The sequence below is a fragment of the Oryctolagus cuniculus genome, chromosome 11, assembly GCF_964237555.1.
Source record: "Oryctolagus cuniculus chromosome 11, mOryCun1.1, whole genome shotgun sequence".
Classification (NCBI taxonomy): Eukaryota; Metazoa; Chordata; class Mammalia; order Lagomorpha; family Leporidae; genus Oryctolagus; species Oryctolagus cuniculus.
In genome coordinates, this window is record NC_091442.1 from 107,782,884 (window position 1) to 107,803,779 (window position 20,896).

Sequence of the window (20,896 nt, forward strand, 5' to 3'; positions counted from 1 at the left end):
GGTGCAGAGCCCAAGCACTTGGGCCATCCTCCACTGCCCTCCTGGGCCACAGCAGAGAGCTGGACTGGAAGAGGGGCAACAGGGACTAGAACCTGGTGCCCACATGGGATGCTGGTGCTGCAGGCGGAGGATTAACCAAGTGAGCCATGGCACTGGCCCCGAATATGCTACCTTTTAATGGTAGAATATGCTACTTGTTTAATGGACTTCGTAGATATGACCAAGGTAAAGATTTTGAGAAGAGAGAGAGATGATCCCAGAATCTCTGGGTAGGTTGAATATAATGACAAGAGTCCTTATAAGAGGAAGGCAGGAGAATTAGTCAGTAGTGGAAGATGTGACGATAGAAGAGATCTGAGAAATGTATAAAAGAAAAGGAAAAAGGCAAGGACATGGATTTTCCCTCAGAAAGCCCAGGAGGAACCAGTTCAGCTGTCGCCTTGTCTCTTGCACGCTGTGAGCCTGATTCTGGAGGTCAGATCTGCAGAGCTGAAAGATAAATTTGTTCTCTTCCAAGCTACTAAATTGGTAACAATTTGTTATAGCAGCAATGGGAAACGCACACAGCCACACAGAGAAGACAGTTACATTCATAGACAAATTCAAAGTAGTCAGGTGTTGTGGCGTAGTGGGTAAAGCCACTGCCTGTGACACTGGCATCCCATGTGGGTGCTAGTTCGAGTGCCGGCTGCTCCTCTTCTGATCCAGCTCCCTGCTAATGGCCTGGGAAAAGCAGAAGAAAATGACCCAAATGTTTGGGCCTCAACCACCCACGTGGGAGACCCAAACAAAGGTCTTGGCTCCTGGCTTTGGCCTGGCCCAGCACTGCCTTTGTAGCCACACGGGGAGTGCACCAGTGGCTGGAGGATCTCTTTCTTTTTGTCTCTCCCTCTCTTTCTGTAACTCTGATTTGAAAAATAAATAAATCTTTTAAAAAAAATCTTAAGTGGTGAATATATGGACACACAGGGGGAGCCAGATATGATGGTAATCTATAAGATCCCACAATGACTGATTACCCACCAATATAGGGATGTATATATATATATTCCATATGAATATAGGGACTATTTTGGTGTGGAATAAACTGATATTTAAGGTCTGGGTCCAAGGGCCGGCGCGGCGCAGGCAGGAATTGGTAGGAGTTGGCAGGCAGGCACTTTCTGTGGGCAGCTGTCCTACAGTTCCTACAAGCTCTCAAAATAGCACAATACCATTACTAAATGTTTCTCTTCTTTTTCCAAGCTTACTTTTCAGAAAGCACTGTGTGACCTCAGAGTAGCAGAAAGAAGGATACTCAGTTTCTCAGACCAACTATTTGCTTTCTGTAGACGAGCTCTAAGAAATATAAGACGGCTATTAGGATAGATAACTTTCAGATGGCATTTCCCAGTTAGTGAATGTGTTTTTGCTAAATTTTTTTAAAAGATTTATTTATTTTCCTTGAAAGTCAGTTACACAGAGTGAGAAGGAGAGGCAGAGAGAGAGGTCTTCCATCCGCTGGTTCACTCCCCAGATGGCTGCAATGGCCAGAGCTGTGCCGATCCGAAGCCAGGAACCAGAAGCTTCTTCCAGGTCTCCCACATAAGTGCAGGGGCCCAAGGACTTGGGCCATCCTCCACGGCTTTCCCAGGCCATAGCAGAGAGCTGGATCTGAAGTGGAGCAGCCGGGCCTCGAACCAGTGTCCATATGGGACGCCGGCACTGCAGGTGGTGGTTCTACCTGCTATGTCACAGCGCTGGCCTCTAGTGAATGTGCTTTTTAATCTAGTATCTCACTTGTAATTCTCTAACAAAATTTGGGATTCTAGGCTATGGAATTTGATTGAAAGAGAATTAAGTTCAAGATTGCCTAAGATTAAAAAATCAGTTTTTAAAAATTTATTTGAGAGGGGCTATTGCTGTGGCAGAATGGGTTAATGCCCTGGCCTGAAGTGCTGGCATCCCATAATGGCACCGGTTTGAGACCTGGCTGCTCCACTTCCAATCCAGCTCTCTGCTATGGCTTGGGAAAGCAGTACAAGGTGACCCAAGTCCTTGGGCCCCGGCACCAATGTGGGAGATCCAGAAGAAGCTCCTGACTCCTGGCTTGGGATTGGTGCAGCTCTGGCCATTGCGGCCATCTGGGGAGTGAACCAGCGGATGGAAGACCTCTCTCTCTCTCTCTCTCTCTCTCTCTCTGCTTCTCCTTCTCTCTCTATGTAACTGTGACTTTTAAATAAAATAAATACATCTTATAATAAATTTATTGGAGGGGGTGTGGGGGAGGGGCAGAATGCAGGCGCTCCTGTCTGCTGGCTCACTCCCCAAGTGCCTCAAGTGGCTGAAGCTGGGATGCAGTACTGGCAATCCAGGTCTTCCACGTGGACCGCAGGTGTGCAGTTGCTTGGGGCTTCACTCTACCTCCCAAGGTCTGCATTGGCTGGAAGCTAGAGTACCCAGCCACAGACAGCAATAGAATTGAAGAAGTGCAATGTGGGAATGTGGGCATCCTAACCACTGGCTACAGGCCCGCACCCCAGCCCCTCCCCCCTTTTTAAAGAAGGTCACTACATTGGGCCGGTGCCGTGGCTCACTTGGCTAATCCTCCACCTGTGGCGCCAGAATCCCATATGGGTGCTGCGTTCTAGTCCCGGTTGCTCCTCTTTCAGTCCAGCTCTCTGCTGTGGCCCGGGGGGGCAGTGGAGGATGGCCCAAGTGCTTGGGCCCCTGCACCCACATGGGAGACCAGGAGAAGCACCTGGCTCCTGGCTTTGGATCGGCGCAGTGCACCAGCCGTAGCAGCCATTTGGGGGTGAACCAACAGAAGGAAGACCTTTGTCTCTGTTTCTCTCTCTCTCACTGTCTAACTCTGTCAAATAAAAAAAAGAAGGTCACTACAATATGTGGTTGGCATTGTTAATGGCTCTCCATGTATAAACTGATGCGGTCCTCACAAGTCCTAGGAGGTGTTTACTATTCTTCTTCCCCTTTTACAGATGAGGTAATTGAGGCAGAGGTTAAATTATTTGACCTGAAATTACATCTCAAGGAAGTGGTAGGGCCATGATTCGGAGCTAGGCAATTTGGCTGTCCAAACTCTGTTTCTGAGGTGGCCATTGGTGGACCGGTTAAGACGCCAAATTCTCATATCAGAGTGCCAGAGCTTGAGTCCCAGACCCGCCCAGATTTCGACTTCCTGCTCACGTGCACCCTAGGAGGTAGAGATGATGGCTGAAGCAGTTGGGTCCCCCCCCCCAACCTGTGTGGGAGACCTGAATTAAGTTCCTAGTTCCATCCTGGGTGCAGTCCTGGTCCCAGCCATTGTGGGCATTTGGGGAACAAACCAGTGATGGTAGCTCTGTCTGTCTATGTCTCTCTGCCTCTCAAATAAATAAAAACAAAACCCGAAAAACTGTGTGTTTAATTATTACAGGATGCTGCTTCTTGCTACTGATCTATTCATAGATCAGTGTACTGGCAGGCTCAAATTGCTCTGACTTGTAAATTCAATTATCACAGTGGGCTGTTGTGAGACTTTAATTATGGTGATTAGTTTCAATGTGAAACACAAAGCAAGGTCCATCTCATGATCACACAGAAAATAAAGGGAAAAAAGTCAGCCAGCCTTTAGGCACTGCCAAAAATACATTCTGAGTATTTTGAAGTTGCTGTTGGCTTTCTCAAACGCTCATTACAACTGCGCATGCCAAAGGAGCAGGGCTCCATCTGCGTCTTCTGTTTTACAGTCTCTGTGCTAGCACATGCCCGGTATCTCATGGGCGTTCAGTAGTTTCCCCAGTGCACATCCAACAGTCCCAGGAGAATGCTCTTCAAGAGACCATTTACTTGGCACAGGTGCAGCTGTAATGGGGTTTCATTGTTGAAGACTCAAAAACTTAAGCTGACACAACGAAACTCGGACGTCCACTTTCAACTCACCAACACATACTCTTTCCGGGGGACCCACTGTCCTGTCTACTGCGATTTGAATTCTCTTCCTCTGCGACTACACACGTACAGCCAAATGCATTTAAAGAACTTACAAGCACAGACGTAGCCACCAATACACACTGTTCTGCAGCTGTCTCCTGTGGGTTCTTCTTGCCCCCTGTAAAACCTCTCTCTCCTATTAGCTCTGCAGTAATTCCTAGTCTGGCTGTGTCGACCTTGATGTAATTACCCCCTCTTGATGGGCACGCAGTTTTCTATTAGTAGCTACTGAAGCCAGATAGCAACAAACATGCCTGTATACTACGAATCAGGAACGCAGACCCCCGTGGGCAGGGGGAGCATTTCAGAAGGGACTCCAACAACGCCCCGTTCCTGCCACCCAGCTTATATGGAAGGACCCAGGGAGCAGCAGGTGGGCGTCCAGGGGAGGGCGCAGGTGAGCGCCCAGGGGAGGGAGCGCAGGCGGGCGCCCAGGGGAGGACAGCAGTAGTTCCGCCCCTCGCAAGGCAAGGATCCGCACAATCTTGTCACAGGGAGTCAGGTGCTCGGGGGCTGGCGATGCGGGCTCACAGGCGCGGGGGCTGTGCCATCCTCCAAGCCTACAAGGCCTGCGAGGCCCCCAGCCCTTTAATTCTGCCCTTTTGTCTCTGTGACCGAGGGAGCAACTCTTCCCACCTACGAAAAACTGCCTCCGCACCGCAGGGCGAAATTGAAGGCGCGGACGACCTGGCACCAGAAGCGCAGGGATCAGTGGCGAGGCCCGAACCCCCGGCGGAGGATGCGCTCGGGGACCTCCACCCTAGCGGCAGCGTCCGGCCCCCGCGGAAGACTCGCTTTCCCAGTGGCCCCCGCGGAAGACTCACTTTCCCAGCGGCCCCCGCGGCCGGAGGGGGCAGCGCTCCCGGCCGGCCCTCGCGCGCGCGGGGGCGGGGCCGCGGCCGCGGCCGGAAGTCACGTGCGGTGACAGGCGCCGGGGTGAGGCTGCTGTCGCTGCGGGGCTGGTCGGGCTGCGTCTGTGGGAGGCGCCGGGGTGATGGCGGTGGAGACTCTGTCCCCAGATTGGGAGTTTGACCGCGTTGACGACGGCTCGCAGAGTAAGGCAGCGTCGGGGCGAGGGCTGCGGGAAGACGCTCCTCCGGGAGCGCCCCTGCGGGAGGGCTTGGCGTCGCGGTGACCGCGCGGCCGTCGCGTTATCCCTGGGGATGGGAGAGGGGCGCGCCCTCCGGCGTCACTTTCGGGGTCGGGGGTCCCAGTCATCCGCCGGTGCAGCCGGCACGGGTGGGGCCTTCGGGTGTGTCTGGGGTGCCGCCGGCACGCGCTGGCCGGGCGCGCCCAGGGAGGCCCCGCAGCCCCCGGGGGAGCCCGGGCTGCTCGCGTCGCTGGCTTCTCGGAGCCGTCGGTGCTAGAAGAGGCTGGTGTCCGGGTTCCTGTTTCGGTTTCCTGTTTTTCTTCTTTTCCTCCCAATCCAACTTTTGGAAGTTCGGGTGTTTTCCGCTCGCGATTGTATAGCCGTGGAAAATCCCGAGCGAAAGAACTCATCTCCTGGACGTCGTTTTTATCCTCTTCCAGACATTTTATTTTTGCTAAGCGGAGTCTTTCGGTGATGTCCTGCAGTTGCCGCTGGATCTGCAAAAGTTTCAGATCTGACCGAAAATCTTCAGTTTCGCTTCATAAAATGGAATTGTCTAATTTGAACTTCCAGGAGTCCAACCAAAGGAAACAGTCATTTTCTTTCAGCTCAGTGTAGAGGCTACACTGAGATAATTTAATGAAACGCTGCTTAAGATGAATGCAAATTGGCAATCTGTGTCTGATCTTTGTCATAGTATCTGTGTTAGCGTTAGATAATTCGGGGCGTGTTTGTGAATTTCTGATGCATAATTGTCTCTGAAAGTTGGAATGTCATTAAAATTCGAGATGAGTTTTGCTTGATTTTGCAAAGACTAACGTCTGCAAACTTACATGTAAGTTGTATTAGCCAAGGGTGAGCTACATACAGGATGGTTTGCAACTTTATGTAAAAAAAAAAAAAAATGTAGGTGGTGGTAAACTCTTCTGTGGAGAGGATTCTGTGTTTACTGTTGCAAAGGGTGCTGCACCTCAGGCCCTGAGGTCCTTTATTGGAGTGGATTGGAAACACTGGAGCAGAGATTGGTTAGTTGGGTTGGAAACTGGATGGACTGCAGAGCAGGAGGATCTGATTTACCCAGCAGACATTTTCTACACAGTGAGGCTGTGCTGGGTATTAGGGATGCAAAGATGAGAGACCAGAATGCAGGGTACAGGGAGAGGTAAGCTTGTTAAATATGTTTTTGGCATCTCTTGAATTGCTCTATAGTTTTATTTCAAGTCTCAGTTTTACTTTTTGTCAATTTTCCAACCACCCGTCAGCAAGGACTTTTAATGTTAATACAGGTTTGCTGTTGCTCGCTTCCTTGAGAATCCCCTAGAAGAGTCTGAAAGAGTGATTTATTAGCATGTTCTCTGGTGTTGTCTTTAAGCTCTTACTTGCTGGTCAGGTGCCGCTTTGGCTGGTCATTTCCCTAGGGTTCTGAGAATCTTCACTATTCTTACGTTAGCTGCAGGAAAGAGAAGAGTGTTCACCTGTTTTGTATCTACTTTCCGTTAATTTTTGCGAATCACATCTAGACTAAATGTGTTCCCAACTGGCCAAGATTAATGTTACAATCGTGAGATAGACCGTTAATGAACCAAATGGATTCACCTGATTGAGAACGGGCTGTAAACCGAGGGAGGATAAAGGATTAAGTCTTTGTACTTTTATACAGCATGAGTCAGAGCACACTTTCTTAGTTGCTTTGCACTAATTTGAAGAAAAATTTTTCTTTTTTAGACGACAAAGATTAAATAAAGTTAGTCATGCTCATAAAGAAACTGGTTGGAGGAGGCCGGCGCTGTGGTATAGCGGGTAAAGCCTGCACCTGCAGCGCCAGCATCCCATATGGGCACCTTTAAAAAAAAAATGAAAGAAAGGCCGGCGCCGCCGCGGCTCACTAGGCTAATGCTCCGCCTTGCGGCGCCAGCACCCGGGGTTCTAGTCCCGGTCGGGGCGCCGGATTCTGTCCCGGTTGCCCCTCTGGATGGCCCAAGTGCTTGGGCCCTGCACCCCATGGGAGACCAGGAGAAGCACCTGGCTCCTGCCATTGGATCAGCGCGGTGCGCCAGCAGCAGTGCGGCGGCCATTGGCGGGTGAACCAACGGCAAAAGGAAGACCTTTCTCTCTGTCTCTCTCTCACTGTCCACTCTGCCTGTCAATAAATAAATAAATAAATAAATAAACGAAGGAAAGAAACTGGAGTTGAATTTGTTGCCTTTGGGAATAAGTAATGAATTCTTATGTGTAAAGTGAAATATTTACTTTGATTAGTTTTGATGAATAGTCATTTTTAAAATCCAGTTTTTTCCAATGACTCCTTAAATAGTCTTCTCTTAATGTGTAAATTCTGTCCATATCTGGACAGTATTCTGTATTCAGTCAATGTTTGTTTTATTTGTTTTTAAAGATTTATTTATTTGAAAGGCAGAATTATAGAGAAGCAGAGGTAGAGAGATGTCTTCATCCACTGGGTCACTCCCCAAATGGCCCGAATAGCCGGGGTGGGCAGAGACAAAGCCAGGAGCCTGAGGCCTCTTTGGGTCTCCCACATGGGTGCAGGGGCCCAAGGAGTTGGGGCCATCCTCTGCTGCTTTCCCAGGTACATTAGCAGAGAGCCGGATCGGAAATGGAGCAGCCAGGTCTTCAGCTGGCACCCATAATGGGATGCTGGCACTGCAGGTGGTGACTTTACCTGCTGTGCCACATCGCAGGCCCCATAGCCAATGTTTATTACTGGCTCTTTTGGCCTGATTATGGTTAAATGATTAAATAAATATGTTGGTAAATATAGGCATTATGGGAGTGATTATTGTTATGCTGAAGATCTGAAACCTCCATTTTAACAAAGGTTAGTTTATTGAAGCAGTTTACTGTGTATAGAAGCAACATTTTAAAGTACTAGTTCTGTGACAACACAGATTTTTACACCTGCGTATTTTTGGGGGGGAGGGTAATAAAGTCATTTAGAACTAGAACATAGAGACATTACGTTGTCTAAGGCATTGTCCAGACAGTTACATGGTAATGGGTTGTATGGGCTACTGCTTTTAAAATTATTTAATGTATTTGGAGAAGATGGAACACTGCATTATTGTTTAACTTTGAAGTTTTTCAGAAGTTCCTACCTTCCAAAGTAATAATTAACAATGCTTTGTTGTGACTTTTGAGATTATTTGAAGTAAATGCTCTGTAACTCATTTCTTGAACTTACCACATACCGTTTTAACATTTAAATTTAGAAATTCATGCTGAAGTCCAGCTTAAGAATTACGGGAAATTTCTCGAGGAGTATACGTCTCAACTGAGAAGAATCGAGGATGCGCTTGATGATTCTATTGGAGACGTCTGGGATTTCAATCTTGATCCTATAGCATTAAAGGTTTGATTGAAATTTCTTTCTCTTTATGTTTATGTTTTCAGGACAAACTAGATCCTCAAAGCAGCTTTTTAAATGGCAAAATATTTTTACTTGAAATCTAAGTATTAAAAGAAACTTGGAAAAGATTTTAATTTCGTTTTCGTTAAGCCACCTAGGTGTTTTTAATTTGCTATTTTTTTTTTTAAAGAATGATAGAGACTCAAAGCCTTTATTGTTAAAGAATGGCACAAAGTCCAACTTTTCAAACTGGCCTTTGTTTTTTATCATCAAGAAGAAGAGGACAGCTGGATAGAATATTCAGGCTTTTATTTGTTTCTTATTGAGGTTATTTTACATACATGGAAATGCATGGATTTTAAGAATATTGGTGAAAGAGTTTTGCCAGACATGCATACCCATGTAACTCATATCCCAATTAAGATGTAGTATATTCTCATAATTTCCAGAAAGTTCTGTCCTGCTATCTAGGTGATCTTGATGTGTGAGTACTTTTTTAATGTGTATAAAATAAATCATTCTTACTCTGTTTCCATTGAGAAAGTTCTTAGTCTGTCATTGAAACCGTGGTCTATTATTGCTTAAATAATAACTGATATTTTCTGAACACTTACCACATAACTTGACATTGTCCTGGGATCACACGCATTGACTTTGTTAAGATGGTGTTTCTGAGTTTCACGTATCACTCAGTTCATCCAATCAAGTTGTACAACTCAGTGGTTTTGATGTTTTTACAGAATTGTTCAACCATTACCATGGTCAATTTGAGAACATTTTTACTACCTAAAAGAAAGAAATCTTGTACCTATTAGTAGTCCCCTCACTTCCATAAGGCATGCCATGCCAACACTTACCAGCCCTAGCCAACGTCAGGCCTCTACTTTCTGTTTCTGTGGACATTTCCTATAAGAGGACTCATAGAATATGTGGTCCTTTGTGGCTGGCTTCTGTCAGTTAGCATATTGTCTCAAAGCTCATCTGTGTTGGACCATATGTCAGCACTTTGTTTCTTTTTCTCTTGCGAAGGGCCAGTAAGACATTTTATCACAGAATGTTTACATGTTTTAGCTTTCAGTAATGGCAGTATTATGCCCCATGTACTGTCCTAACCAATTTCAGCAAGGAAGGTCCTTATTCTAAAAGCTGTAGGACTGAGAATGAGGTTAACTTTCTTTTGTGGAAACTTTTTTTTTTTTTTTTTTTTTTGACAGGCAGAGTGGACAGTGAGAGAGAGAGACAGAGAGAAAGGTCTTCCTTTGCCGTTGGTTCACCCTCCAATGGCCGCCGCGGCTGGCGCGCTGCGGCCAGCGCACCGCGCTAATCCGATGGCAGGAGCCAGGAGCCAGGTGCTTCTCCTGGTCTCCCATGGGGTGCAGGGCCCAAGCACCTGGGCCATCCTCCACTGCACTCCCTGGCCACAGCAGAGAGCTGGCCTGGAAGAGGGGCAACCGGGACAGAATCCGGCGCCCCAACTGGGACTAGAACCCGGTGTGCTGGCGCCGCTAGGCGGAGGATTAGCCTAGTAAGCCGCGGCGCCGGCTTGTGGAAACTTTTTATTGCTCATAAATACTGTCCTTTATACCTAAACATTTCTATCTTGAATTGGCCCAATTTAAGAGATTACAGCCAAAGTTTATTGATGTAACTGTATATTGATTGACTGTTAGGGTGTAGTACTCTGACCATTCTCTGACAACATGAGAATTGAAATGACAGAGGCCAGTGTTGTGGCATAGTGGGTAAAGCTGCCACCTGCAATGCCAGTATCCCATATGGACACTAGTTCGAGTCCGAGCTGCTCCATATCTGATCCAAAACCTTGCTAATGGCTTGGGAAAAACAGCAGAAGATGGCCAAAGTGCTTGGCCCCTGCTCCCCATGTGGGAGATGCAGAAAAAGCTCCTAGCTTCAGTCACTGGCTGTTGCAGCCATTTGAGGAGTGAACCAGCAGATGGACGATATTTATTTTCTTTTTAAGATTTTATATATTTATTTGAGAGGTAGAGTTACAGACAGTGAGAGCGAGAGACAGAGAGAAAGGTCTTTCTTCCGTTGGTTCATTCCACAGATGGCCGCAACAGCCGGAGCTATGCCAATCGGAAGCCAGGAGCCGGGAGCTTCTTCTGTGTCTCCCATGTGGGTGCAGGGGCCCAAGAACTAGGGCCATCTTCTGCTTTCCCAGGGCATGGCAGAGAGCTGGATTGGAAGAGGAGCAGCAGGGACTAGAACCAGCGCCCATATGGGTTGCTGGCACCACAGGCAGAGGATTAACCTACTGTGCCATGGCGCTGGCCCAGGACAATCTCATCTCTCCCTCTCTCTGTAACTGACTTCCAAATAAATGAATCTTTAGGAAAAAAAAAAAATTGATAGATTTTGTCCTCTATTCTATAGTCTGTAGGATGTTTATAGCGTATGATTTTAGGAAACCCGTGTGAAGCTCTCTGGCTCCTAGCTTCAGTTTGGCTCAACCTTGGCTGTTGGGGCCATCTGGGGAGTGAAACAGTGGATAGAAGATCTGTCTCTGTCTCTCCTTCTCTCCCTATAATGCTGACTTTCAAATAAATAAATAAATAAATGTTAAAGCAATGTGAAGCTTTGTGGCTTTTAAAGCATTATTTCTATGAATAACCTGACCTGTTTCAACTTTGGAGCTTTTTTAAAGACTTGGCTCTTGGACTATAAAGCACCCTTTGGTCATAAAAGTGTGTTTGCCTCAACTCTTACTTTAGTAAAGAAACAAAATCATCTCTCACAATCTTCTTCTACAGAAGGGTTCTTTTATCATGCACACCCATTTGCTTTATCAGGAACCTCTTTGTAGTTCCATTGTTGAGGAATTATTTTATTATATTTGCTCTTTTTTTTTTTTTTTTAAAGATGTATTTATTTGAGAGGCAGTTACAAAGAGAGGGAGAGCAGAGAGATTTTCCATCCACTGGTTCACTCCCCAAATGGTCACAATGACTGGAGCTGAATAGATTCAAAGACAGGAGCCAGGAACGTCTTTCAGTCTACTGTGTGGGTGCAGGGGCCATCATCCATTGCTTTCCCAAGCCATCAGCAGGGAGCTGGATCAGAAGAGAAGCAGCTGGGACTAGAACCAGCACATCTATGGGATGCTGGTGCCTCAAGCAGATGCGTAACCTATGGCACCACAACGCTGGCCCCCTCTTTTTGCTCTTATGCAGGATTCTTTGCTTAGTATTTTGGGAAAATCACAAACTCAGGCAAAATCTCTGTAAACAGAAATTACAATCTAATGAGAAAGGGTGTATATAGTGTACATTCTTGGAAACTGTTAGCATGTAACCAAAAGAGAACTTAAGATTTCACTTAATCAAGCTATGACTTATAGATGAGGATCAGAAAGCCTTTATGAACGAAGTGGAAATTGAGCTAGCTTTAGAAGGTAAGTAAACTGGACACTGTTGTGTTTCTGAAAAGATACTTGTTCTTTATCACTTATTTTTATCCTTTTAATTATAATATCTTATTAAATATATGACTGCATAGCAAATTCCAAAATCATGCAAGGTCTTTTACGATGGTCGTAACTAATGAAGCTTAGTAATAGTGGTATTACCTTTTTACTTTGCGTTTTCTAGCACTGCACTCATAATGAACAACCTTACACCTTAGAGGGCAGCTTGACTGTGTCATGTTGGGGCCACGTCTTTCTGAGATTGTTTGGTTTCCTTATTGTGTTGCCTAGTGAGGTGGCTTTGGACATAATGGTTGATGTGGTCCTCTTGCTGAGTGCAGTATCTTAAAACAAGTTTAATAGAATAGAACTGTCTCAATCTGTATATTTCAAATTTCAGTGACTTTTAAAAAAATAATTGTTGTTTTCCCTTTGTTTCTATAGCTTTTGCCTTGTGAACAGTCTTCCCTTTTGGAACTCATAAAGACTGAAAACAAGGTACAGAATCCTTAATCTAAAAATGTCTTAGTTTACTGTTATAATTTGCTTTTTTAAAAATGTTTTTTCTCATGAAACTAGGTCTTAAACAAAGTCATCACTGTTTATGCTGCACTTTGTTGTGAAATAAAGAAATTAAAATATGAGGTAAGACTTTGTATTATTGTCTTAAAACTTTAAACAGATAATTGAAAAGCAGTTATGTACCTGGAAGTGCCCTAGCAGTTAGGATGCCTGTGCCCCACATCAGAGAGCTTGAGTTTGAGGCTGAGCTCTGGCTCCTTGCCTCCTTGCTGTAGCTTCTGCTGATGCAGACCCTGGTAGGCGGTGGTGATGGTGTGAGTAATTGGGTTCCTGCTAGCCACTTGGGTGGCCTGGATTGTATTCCTGGCTTTTACCCTGGCCCGGGTGTGGGCATCTAGGGAGTGAACCAGTGGATGGCAGTGAGAGCTGTCTCTCTGCCCCTTAAAAAATTTTTCTTTCAATAAAACCAATATAAGCTTATATATGCCCAATGTAGAATAAATATTTATTGAATGATTTACTTAAAGTAATAGTAATACTAAGGATGCAGTTAACAGTAGTACTACCATTCATAGAATATGTACTGTGTGCCAGAAACACAATTCATGCTTACCCTGACCCAGAGCGTACATGCGGAATAGATGAGGCTTAGAGAAGCTGCCACTTGCGAAACATTTTACTGGTAGTGATTGGTTGAATCTAGATCTGCCACATTTGCTTCTGTATATAGAACTGAAATTTGAAAAAGCTGTGAATATTTAATGTGTGCTTTTGTTTATCCTTACTCAAAAGCCATTAAAACTCAAGTAGAAATGGTAAAGCATCTTTTTTCCCCTCTTTGACACTATGTGGTTGCTCTCTCTGTTCCCTGAACTAATGGGAGGATGTGGGACCAAGAGGATGATCAGTTAAGATAAAGGAAAGGCTAAAGGAGCCAAGATACCTCTTTGCATATCAGTTATATCTTGGTTACTTTAAGGATAAAATGAATTTACTTATGTTGTAAGCAGTTTTTGAATTTAAATGAATTTGTATATAAATGATAGTCATTTATTAAGTATAGAGAAATAGGAGAGACTAGTAATTTGAAAACAATAACAATCTTTGAAATTATTTAAAATTTTTTTAACAGGCTGAAACTAAATTTTACAATGGTCTCTTGTTTTATGGAGAAGGAGGTAAGTTTTAAAATTTCAGAATTGTAATGTGATGCCTTTTTTACGATTGAAATGAACAAAAAATAATAGACAGTACTACCGCTGCCATGATTAAATAATGTATTAGTGTGAGAAATAATCATTCCAGTTTTTTGTATATTTGGTTAAATGGGTGGAAAAACTGAGTGATGGAGCAGCAATGGCTTCATTTGTGATATTTTCATAGGTTACAAAGCATTGTAACTAGATGAGATTTTTCTTTGAATTCATTAATGAAGCAGGTAATTACTTTTAATTGTGTGATTAATGATTATTTCCTTTTTCTCTTGCATGTAAAAATTTCGTTTTTAATGTTATCCACTTTAGAAGATGTTCTAATGAAAAACACTTTTTCAGTGCTGATTGAGTTTGTTAAAAATATAAATAAAATTCTAAATGTTGTCTTTTAAAGCTACAGATTCTAGCATGGTGGAAGGTGATTGCCAGATTCAAATGGGAAGATTCATTTCATTCTTACAGGTAACTGAATTTTACTTTCTATTGAGGTTTTTGAAAAATTTAAGTACATTACATAATCTTTAAAATTCTGAAACCTTTAGATGCTAAGGATGCATACTCAGAGGGTAAGACACTAACTAACATTGATTATAGTTTAGGAAATCATAACTCTTGAAAGATGTACTTGCCTTTTTAGGGAAATGGGTGTAAAAATAAGTCTGTGTAATTTCATTTATGGACAGTATTTCATCTTGCCTTTTTTTTTTTTTTTTTTTCTTCATTTATTTGAAAGAGTTGAAGAGAGAGAGGGAGACCCAGAGGGGAGGGGAGAGAGAGAGAATATCTTTTATCTGCTGGTTCATTCTCTAGATGGCCACAAAGGCCAAGGCTGGGCCAGACTGAAACCAGGAGCTTCTTCCAGGTCTCCCACATCAGTAGCAGGGGCCTAAGCACTTGGGCCATCTTCTGCTTTTCCCAGGCCATTAACAGGGAGCTGGATCGGCCAGCACACAAACCGGCACCAAATGGGATGCTGGTGTTGCAGCTTTACCTGCTTTGCCAAAATGCCAGGCCTGTCCTCTTGCCTTTGGAAGCATTTAACTTCATACCAGTAGGAAAAGACAAATTATATCACGAAAAGTTAATGGTGAGGATTAAGCTTTTACTTGAGCAATGTCTTTTTTTTATTTTTTAGATTTATTTATTTACTTGAAAAAATTATGGAGAGAGAGAGGGAGAGGTCTTCCGTCTGCTGGTTCACTCCCCAGTTGGCTGCAATGGCTGGAGCTGTGTCAATCTGAAGCCAGGAGCTTCTGGGTCTCCCACATGGATGCAGGGCCCAAGGACTTGGGCCATCTTCCACTGCTTTCCCAGGCCGTAGCTGAGAGCTGGATCAGAAGTGGAGCAGCTGAGACTGGAACCCGCACCCATATGGGATGCTGGCACTGCAGGCGGTGGCTTTACCCACTACACCACAGCGCCGGCCCCAACAAAGTTGTTAAAAAGCAGCATTTGGGGCCGGCGCTGCGGCTCAATAGGCTAATCCTCCACCTGCGGTGCCAGCACACCGGGTTCTAGTCCCGGTCAGGGTGCCGGATTCTGTCCCGGTTGCTCCTCTTCCAGTCTAGCTCTCTGCTCTGGCCTGGGAGTGCAGTGGAGGATGGCCCAAGTTCTTGGGCCCTGCACCCCATGGGAGACCAGGAGAAGCACCTGGCTCCTGCCATCGGATCAGCACGGTGTGCCTGCTGCAGTGCGCCGGCCCCGGCGGCCATTGGAGGGTGAACCAATGGCAAAAGGAGGACCTTCCTCTCTGTCTCTCTCTCTCACTGTCCACTCTGCCTGTCAAAAAAAAAAAAAAAAAAAAAAAATAGCAGCATTTGATGCATCTAACAGAACGTTTATATATGCTTTCATGACTGCAGACTTTTTTACTTAATTTTATCCAACAATAACTGCTGTTCCCCAGCTGTAGTAAAAACAATGCATGTACAATAAGAAAAAAGCAAACATCGGAGATAGGGAAAGCACAACTGTAGTTCCCGCCTCCCTTCTGATTTCTGGGTACAAGATTTGGTAACTGTCATCCAGTCAGGCATAAAACGTTGTTCACACTTCTTTACTATTTTTTGCTTGTTAATTTACCTAATTGAAGTCACGTTGTTAATAATACAGTATATGAATTCAAGATCCTCTCTAGAAAACAAATTATAGAAGATATTTTAAAAGCTGTGGAGGTCAGAGGATACAAAGTAGCTGCTCTGGTTTGAACAGGATATGGCTGCACAGAACCCATACAGATGTTTAAAGTTTAAACCCAAAAGTCTTTTGTTAGTGTTACTAATGGGTTGGAAAGGTAATCCAGTTACACTATTTAGGAGGTGGGCATAGAAGGAGGTCCTTAGGTTGCTGGAATGCACACTTAGAAGGTAGTTCTCATGAGAGGGTTGTTCATGAAAGCCCCAGTCGGCTTCATAAGTTTCAGGTATTTATAGTAACAAAAAACCCATTAATAAAGTAGCAAATACTAGGAATAACAAGGTTGGAACTCTAATTTGCAACATAAAAACTTTAGATACTAAAAATGTCCTGCATTTGGGATTTGTACTTACTGAGTAGATTTCAACTGTGCTTTTACCACAAAATTAAAGATAGGTAGGGGCCAGCACTGTGGTGTAGCTAAGTCACTGCCTGTCCTGCCGGCATCCCATATGGGCACCAGTTCTAGTCCTGGCTGCTCCATTTCCGATCAGGCTCTCTGCTATGGCCTGGGAAAGCAGCAAAAGATGGCCCAAGTCCTTGGGCCCCTGCACCCATGTGGGAGACCCTGAAGAAGCTCCTGGCTTTGGATCTGCCCAGCTCCGGCCAATGCAGCCATTTGGGGAGTGAACCAACAATGGAAGATCTCTTTCTCTCTCCCTCTGCCTCTGCCTTTCAAATAAATCTTTAACAACCATGTGAGGTGATGGACATGTTAATTTGCCTCACTATAGTAACCTATTTACTATTTATATGTAATTTAAGACGTGTATACCTTAAATAAACACAATAATCATTATTTTTTAAAAGGAGAGAAATTTAATACAGAGTTGATTGCACAGGAGTTGGAGGACTTGAAGCTAAGAAAACACGGAGGTATTCTGGAGGAAGCAGACATACTTCCCCATCTGGGGAACAAAAGGGAGAAGGTTGGGGTTGCCAGAATCTGGAGCTTGGAGAAGGACTCCCCAGGGACTGACACTCAAGCCTGGGGCAGTGACACTATGCAGCTGCTGCTCGCACCTCTGAGCCTGCTGCAGGAAGCTGGTGCTGGAGCAAGCTGCACTGCTGAGTCAGGGTGAGCTGCGCCTGCCTGGATTGTGTTGACCAGCAGCAGCAAGAAGTAGATGTGCTTTCCCTGCCTTTTGGTCTCCCTTTAGTGCCACATTTTGGCAGAACCTATCAGGAATAATGGTGTCTAAGAAAGGTAGTTTACAGGGTCCCAATGAATGTGTCAAATTAATCTTTCAGTTTTATTACATTTTACATTTCTTATTTTAAGAATATTTTATATTTAGTATGTGTAAGTTTAGAATTAATAATGACTCCTGGCCGGCGCCGCGGCTCACTAGGCTAATCCTCCGCCTAGCGGTGCCCCTCTTCCAGGCCAGCTCTCTGCTGTGGCCAGGGAGTGCAGTGGAGGATGGCCCAGGTGCTTGGACCCTGCACCCCGTGGGAGACCAGGAAAAGCACCTGGCTCCTGGCTCCTGCCATCGGATCAGCGCGGTGCGCGGGCCGCAGCGTGCCAGCCGCGGCGGCCATTGGAGGGTGAACCAACGGCAAAAGGAAGACCTTTCTCTCTGTCTCTCTCTCTCACTGTCCACTCTGCCTGTCAAAAAAAAAAAAAAATTAATAATGACTCCTGATAAATAGAACCTTTTATCATTATGTGATGACCCTGTTAAGCTGTGATAATTATGTATATTATATATAATTGGACAAATGTATGTTACTTACACAGATTGGGCATCCCTAATCCAAATATAGGAAATCTGAAGTGCACCAAAATCTGAAACTTTGAATGCTGACAGGATGCCACAAGTGGAAAATTTCATGCTGTGAAACTTTGTTTCATGCACAAAATTAATAAAAATACTGTATAAAATTACCTTCAGGCTACAAGGAGTGTAAGAAACAAATTCCATGTTTAGTCTTAGGTTCCACCCCCAACATACTTCATTATGTATGTGCAAATATTCTAAAATCCAAAATACTTCTGATCCCAAATGTTTCAGATGAGGGGTATTCACCCTGTTTAGTAAGTAACTGCAGTAATCCTAATAAAGTCTGTTGTCATTTGAAAGTAATATTGCTGCTCTTGCTTTTTTCCAGTTAATATTCATCTTTTTCCATTCTTTCAAACTTTCAGTGCCACAAAATGTTATGATTTAGTTGTGTTTCTTTGAAATTGCATATACTGCCATGCACTGCGTAGTGACGTGCTCACTGATGTACTGCATGCGTCAGAGCAGTCTCAGATTCTGTCCCTTGAAGGTATCATAATTGTCTTGTGTAAGTATCGTCTTTTACACAACAGGGAAGCTGGCTGAAGACATCTTTCTCCAAACATGTCCCTGTGGAGAAGAGATACATGGCTGTATCTGGGTCAATGAAGGCACTCATTCCCAAAGGACTGCTTTTATTACAGTTGATAACCTCGGTCTATTAAGTGGTTAATTTATTGTGTTTTTGATGTTTTTTTTTTTTAAATAAATCTGAGTTTTTCTGCCTTTTTATTTTGTGCCTGCTCTGTGTTCTGCATTTTTTGTATTTTACTCTTGTTAAACTTTTAGAAGTTTATTAAGACATGTAAAACGAGAGCTGATTAAGTTAAATCAGAATGAATTATTTTTCATTGTCAAAAACTTTAAGTTGTTTTTGGATCTCACAGCTGCGTGAACATTTCATTTTTAAATATTAGACCAGTTATGTTTTTGAGCCTAGTATAAATTGGAAACTGTTATTGGTACAGAGAATAACACTGCACAAGACTGACAAATTCCTGTCCTCATAAGGCTTAACATTTAGAATAGCCATAGATTTCATGGGATTTCAAATGTTCTACTTACAAACTTTTTATACATCTTAAAGTTGAGAGTGTCTGAAAAATTTTCAGAAGGCTTGGGACATGGTAGATGTGAGTTAATAAATGACAAACATATCTCTGGGATAATGGATATTTCATCTGCTGTGTGCCACACCTGTTTATAGATATGATTAAAGATCATTGAAGCTATTTGATTGTGACTTTTTTTTTTTAAAGTGACTTCTGCAAACTCATTCCTCTTAAATTCTTTATACAGTGGCAGTCTGTGAACACCTTCATCCATAAAGATACTCATTTAAGAACAGAAATTTACTGAGAAATGGTTGAGTGTTAACTACTGTGTTAGGCAGTGCACAAAGGAATGAGATAGTCCCTGCCATAGGAGTTACATGAGTAACTGAAACATCAGACTTCACATGGAGTATGAATGAAATGCAGTAGGAACCCTGGGCATGACCAGGGTTGCAGAAGCTGTGTTAAATGTTGATTGCTTGAAGTTGGCTGCTAGAGATTTGACTGAAAAACGATTTTATTTTTTGTTAGAATTATTACTGTAAAAGTCAGTCAAAAATGGTGATATTTAAAAGGCAACTTTGTAACATACATTCGCCTTGTCATTTCAGGAACTGTCCTGTTTCGTTACCAGGTGCTATGAAGTGGTGATGAATGTAGTCCATCAGTTGGCTGCCCTCTATATCAGTAACAAGTAATGGATTTTTAGAAATATTTTGCCTTTATAGTAGAGACGTAGGAAATGTTGTTCTAATATTATCTAATCACCTGAAAGCATTTTTACACTTGATCTTGGCCAAAGGCTGAGAAGCAATTCTGAAATCATTTTTATTCACTTATTCATCCCTTCAGCATTCCTTGAACACTTGTGATGTTTCAAACACTACTCAATATATATATATATTAGATATATATATCTAATACCTAGGTTAATAAGGGTGACTGAACCCATTATCTATTGACAGAAAAATGTTTTTTTTTTTTTAATTTTTTTTATTTGACAGAGTTAGACAGATACAGAGAGAAAGGTCTTCGTTCCGTTGGTTCACCCCCTAAATGGCCACTATGGCTGGAACTACGCCTATCCGAAGCCTGATTCCAGGTGCTTCTTCCTGGTCTCCCATGTGGGTGCAGGGGCCCAAACACTCAGGCCACCCTCTACTGCCTTCCTAGGCCACAGCAGAGAGCTGGACTGGAAGAGGGGCAGCCAGGACTAGAACCCAGCATCAGGCGGAGGATTAACCAAGTGAGCCATGGCGCCGGCCCAACAGAAAAATCTTGAAGAAATTTGACCATATAGAAAAAAAACCTAATATGGAATTAGTACATGTACCATGTTATCGCTCTTTTCTTTTCCCTTACTCAATAAAAACATGAGACTTTTCTTAAAAATCAAAATTCTAGGAGGTAGAGCTAAAAAGTCTACACAAAAAAAATTTTTCATTCTGAATTTTGATGTTTGGAGACCACTACCCTAGGTGAAGAAAAATGTCCGGCGCCGGCACACCGGGTTCTAGTCCCGGTCGGGGCGCCAGATTCTGTCCCGGTTGCCCCTCTTCCAGGCCAGCTCTCTGCTATGGCCAGGGAGTGCAGTGGAGGATGGCCCAAGTACATGGGCCCTGCACCCCATGGGAGACCAGAAGTACCTGGCTCCTGCCATAGGATCAATGTGGTGCGCCGGCCGCAGCGCACCGGCCGTGGCAGCCATTGGAGGATGAACCAACGGCAAAAGGAAGACCTTTCTCTCTCTCTCTCTCTCTGTCCACTCTGCCTGTCAAAAAAAAAAAAAAAAAAAAAAAAAAAAAAAAAAAAAAAAAAAAGATTTCAGAATATCCTTGCTGTTTTTATTACCACAAAATAATATGTTACATTTGATTACTCCTTTATCCTTAAATCTTTCCACATTTACGTTTAATTATATCATTGCAATAACTTTGTTTAGGTGTGTGACTGGGGGTTCTTCACAGTGGGAAGAGATGAACCAAGACCCAGGGGAGTGATTTGCCAGGATCCCTGAGCAGCCGGCACTGTTTTTTTGGTTACCAATGTACTGATGGTTATTTAGTATATAGCATGTTGTATCTCAGCTCTTCATAAACTGGAGGATGCGGTTGACTCTTCTCTTCTGGTTTTCCTCTGAGTTTATGTAGTCTTTTTATTTTTTGTATTTGAATGTCAGAATTTCTATATATATATATATAGAGAGAGAGAGAGAGAGAGAGAGAGAGAAAGGGAAGGGGAAGGGGAAGGGGAAAGGGAAAGGGATATCTTC

At 43.8% G+C, this 20,896-nt stretch overlaps 1 protein-coding gene across 5 annotated transcripts in view; it reads left to right on the forward strand.

Annotated features, from left to right (window-relative positions):
* Positions 1-4,847: 4,847 nt before the first annotated feature.
* Positions 4,848-20,896, forward strand: part of WASHC4 (WASH complex subunit 4) — a 69,966-nt gene continuing 53,917 nt past the window's right edge. For 4 of the 5 annotated variants that reach the window (XM_051846047.2, XM_051846048.2, XM_051846049.2 and 1 more), the window contains exons 1-7: positions 4,848-5,027; positions 8,290-8,429; positions 12,298-12,351; positions 12,433-12,498; positions 13,508-13,553; positions 13,984-14,051; positions 19,236-19,318. In XM_051846047.2, the coding sequence (XP_051702007.2) occupies positions 4,967-5,027; positions 8,290-8,429; positions 12,298-12,351; positions 12,433-12,498; positions 13,508-13,553; positions 13,984-14,051; positions 19,236-19,318 (518 nt within the window). In that variant the 5' untranslated portion in view covers positions 4,848-4,966. Of the gene's footprint in view, positions 5,028-8,289; positions 8,430-12,297; positions 12,352-12,432; positions 12,499-13,507; positions 13,554-13,983; positions 14,052-19,235; positions 19,319-20,896 lie in introns of those variants that run through there. The other variant, XM_051846052.2, reaches the window with a different exon arrangement.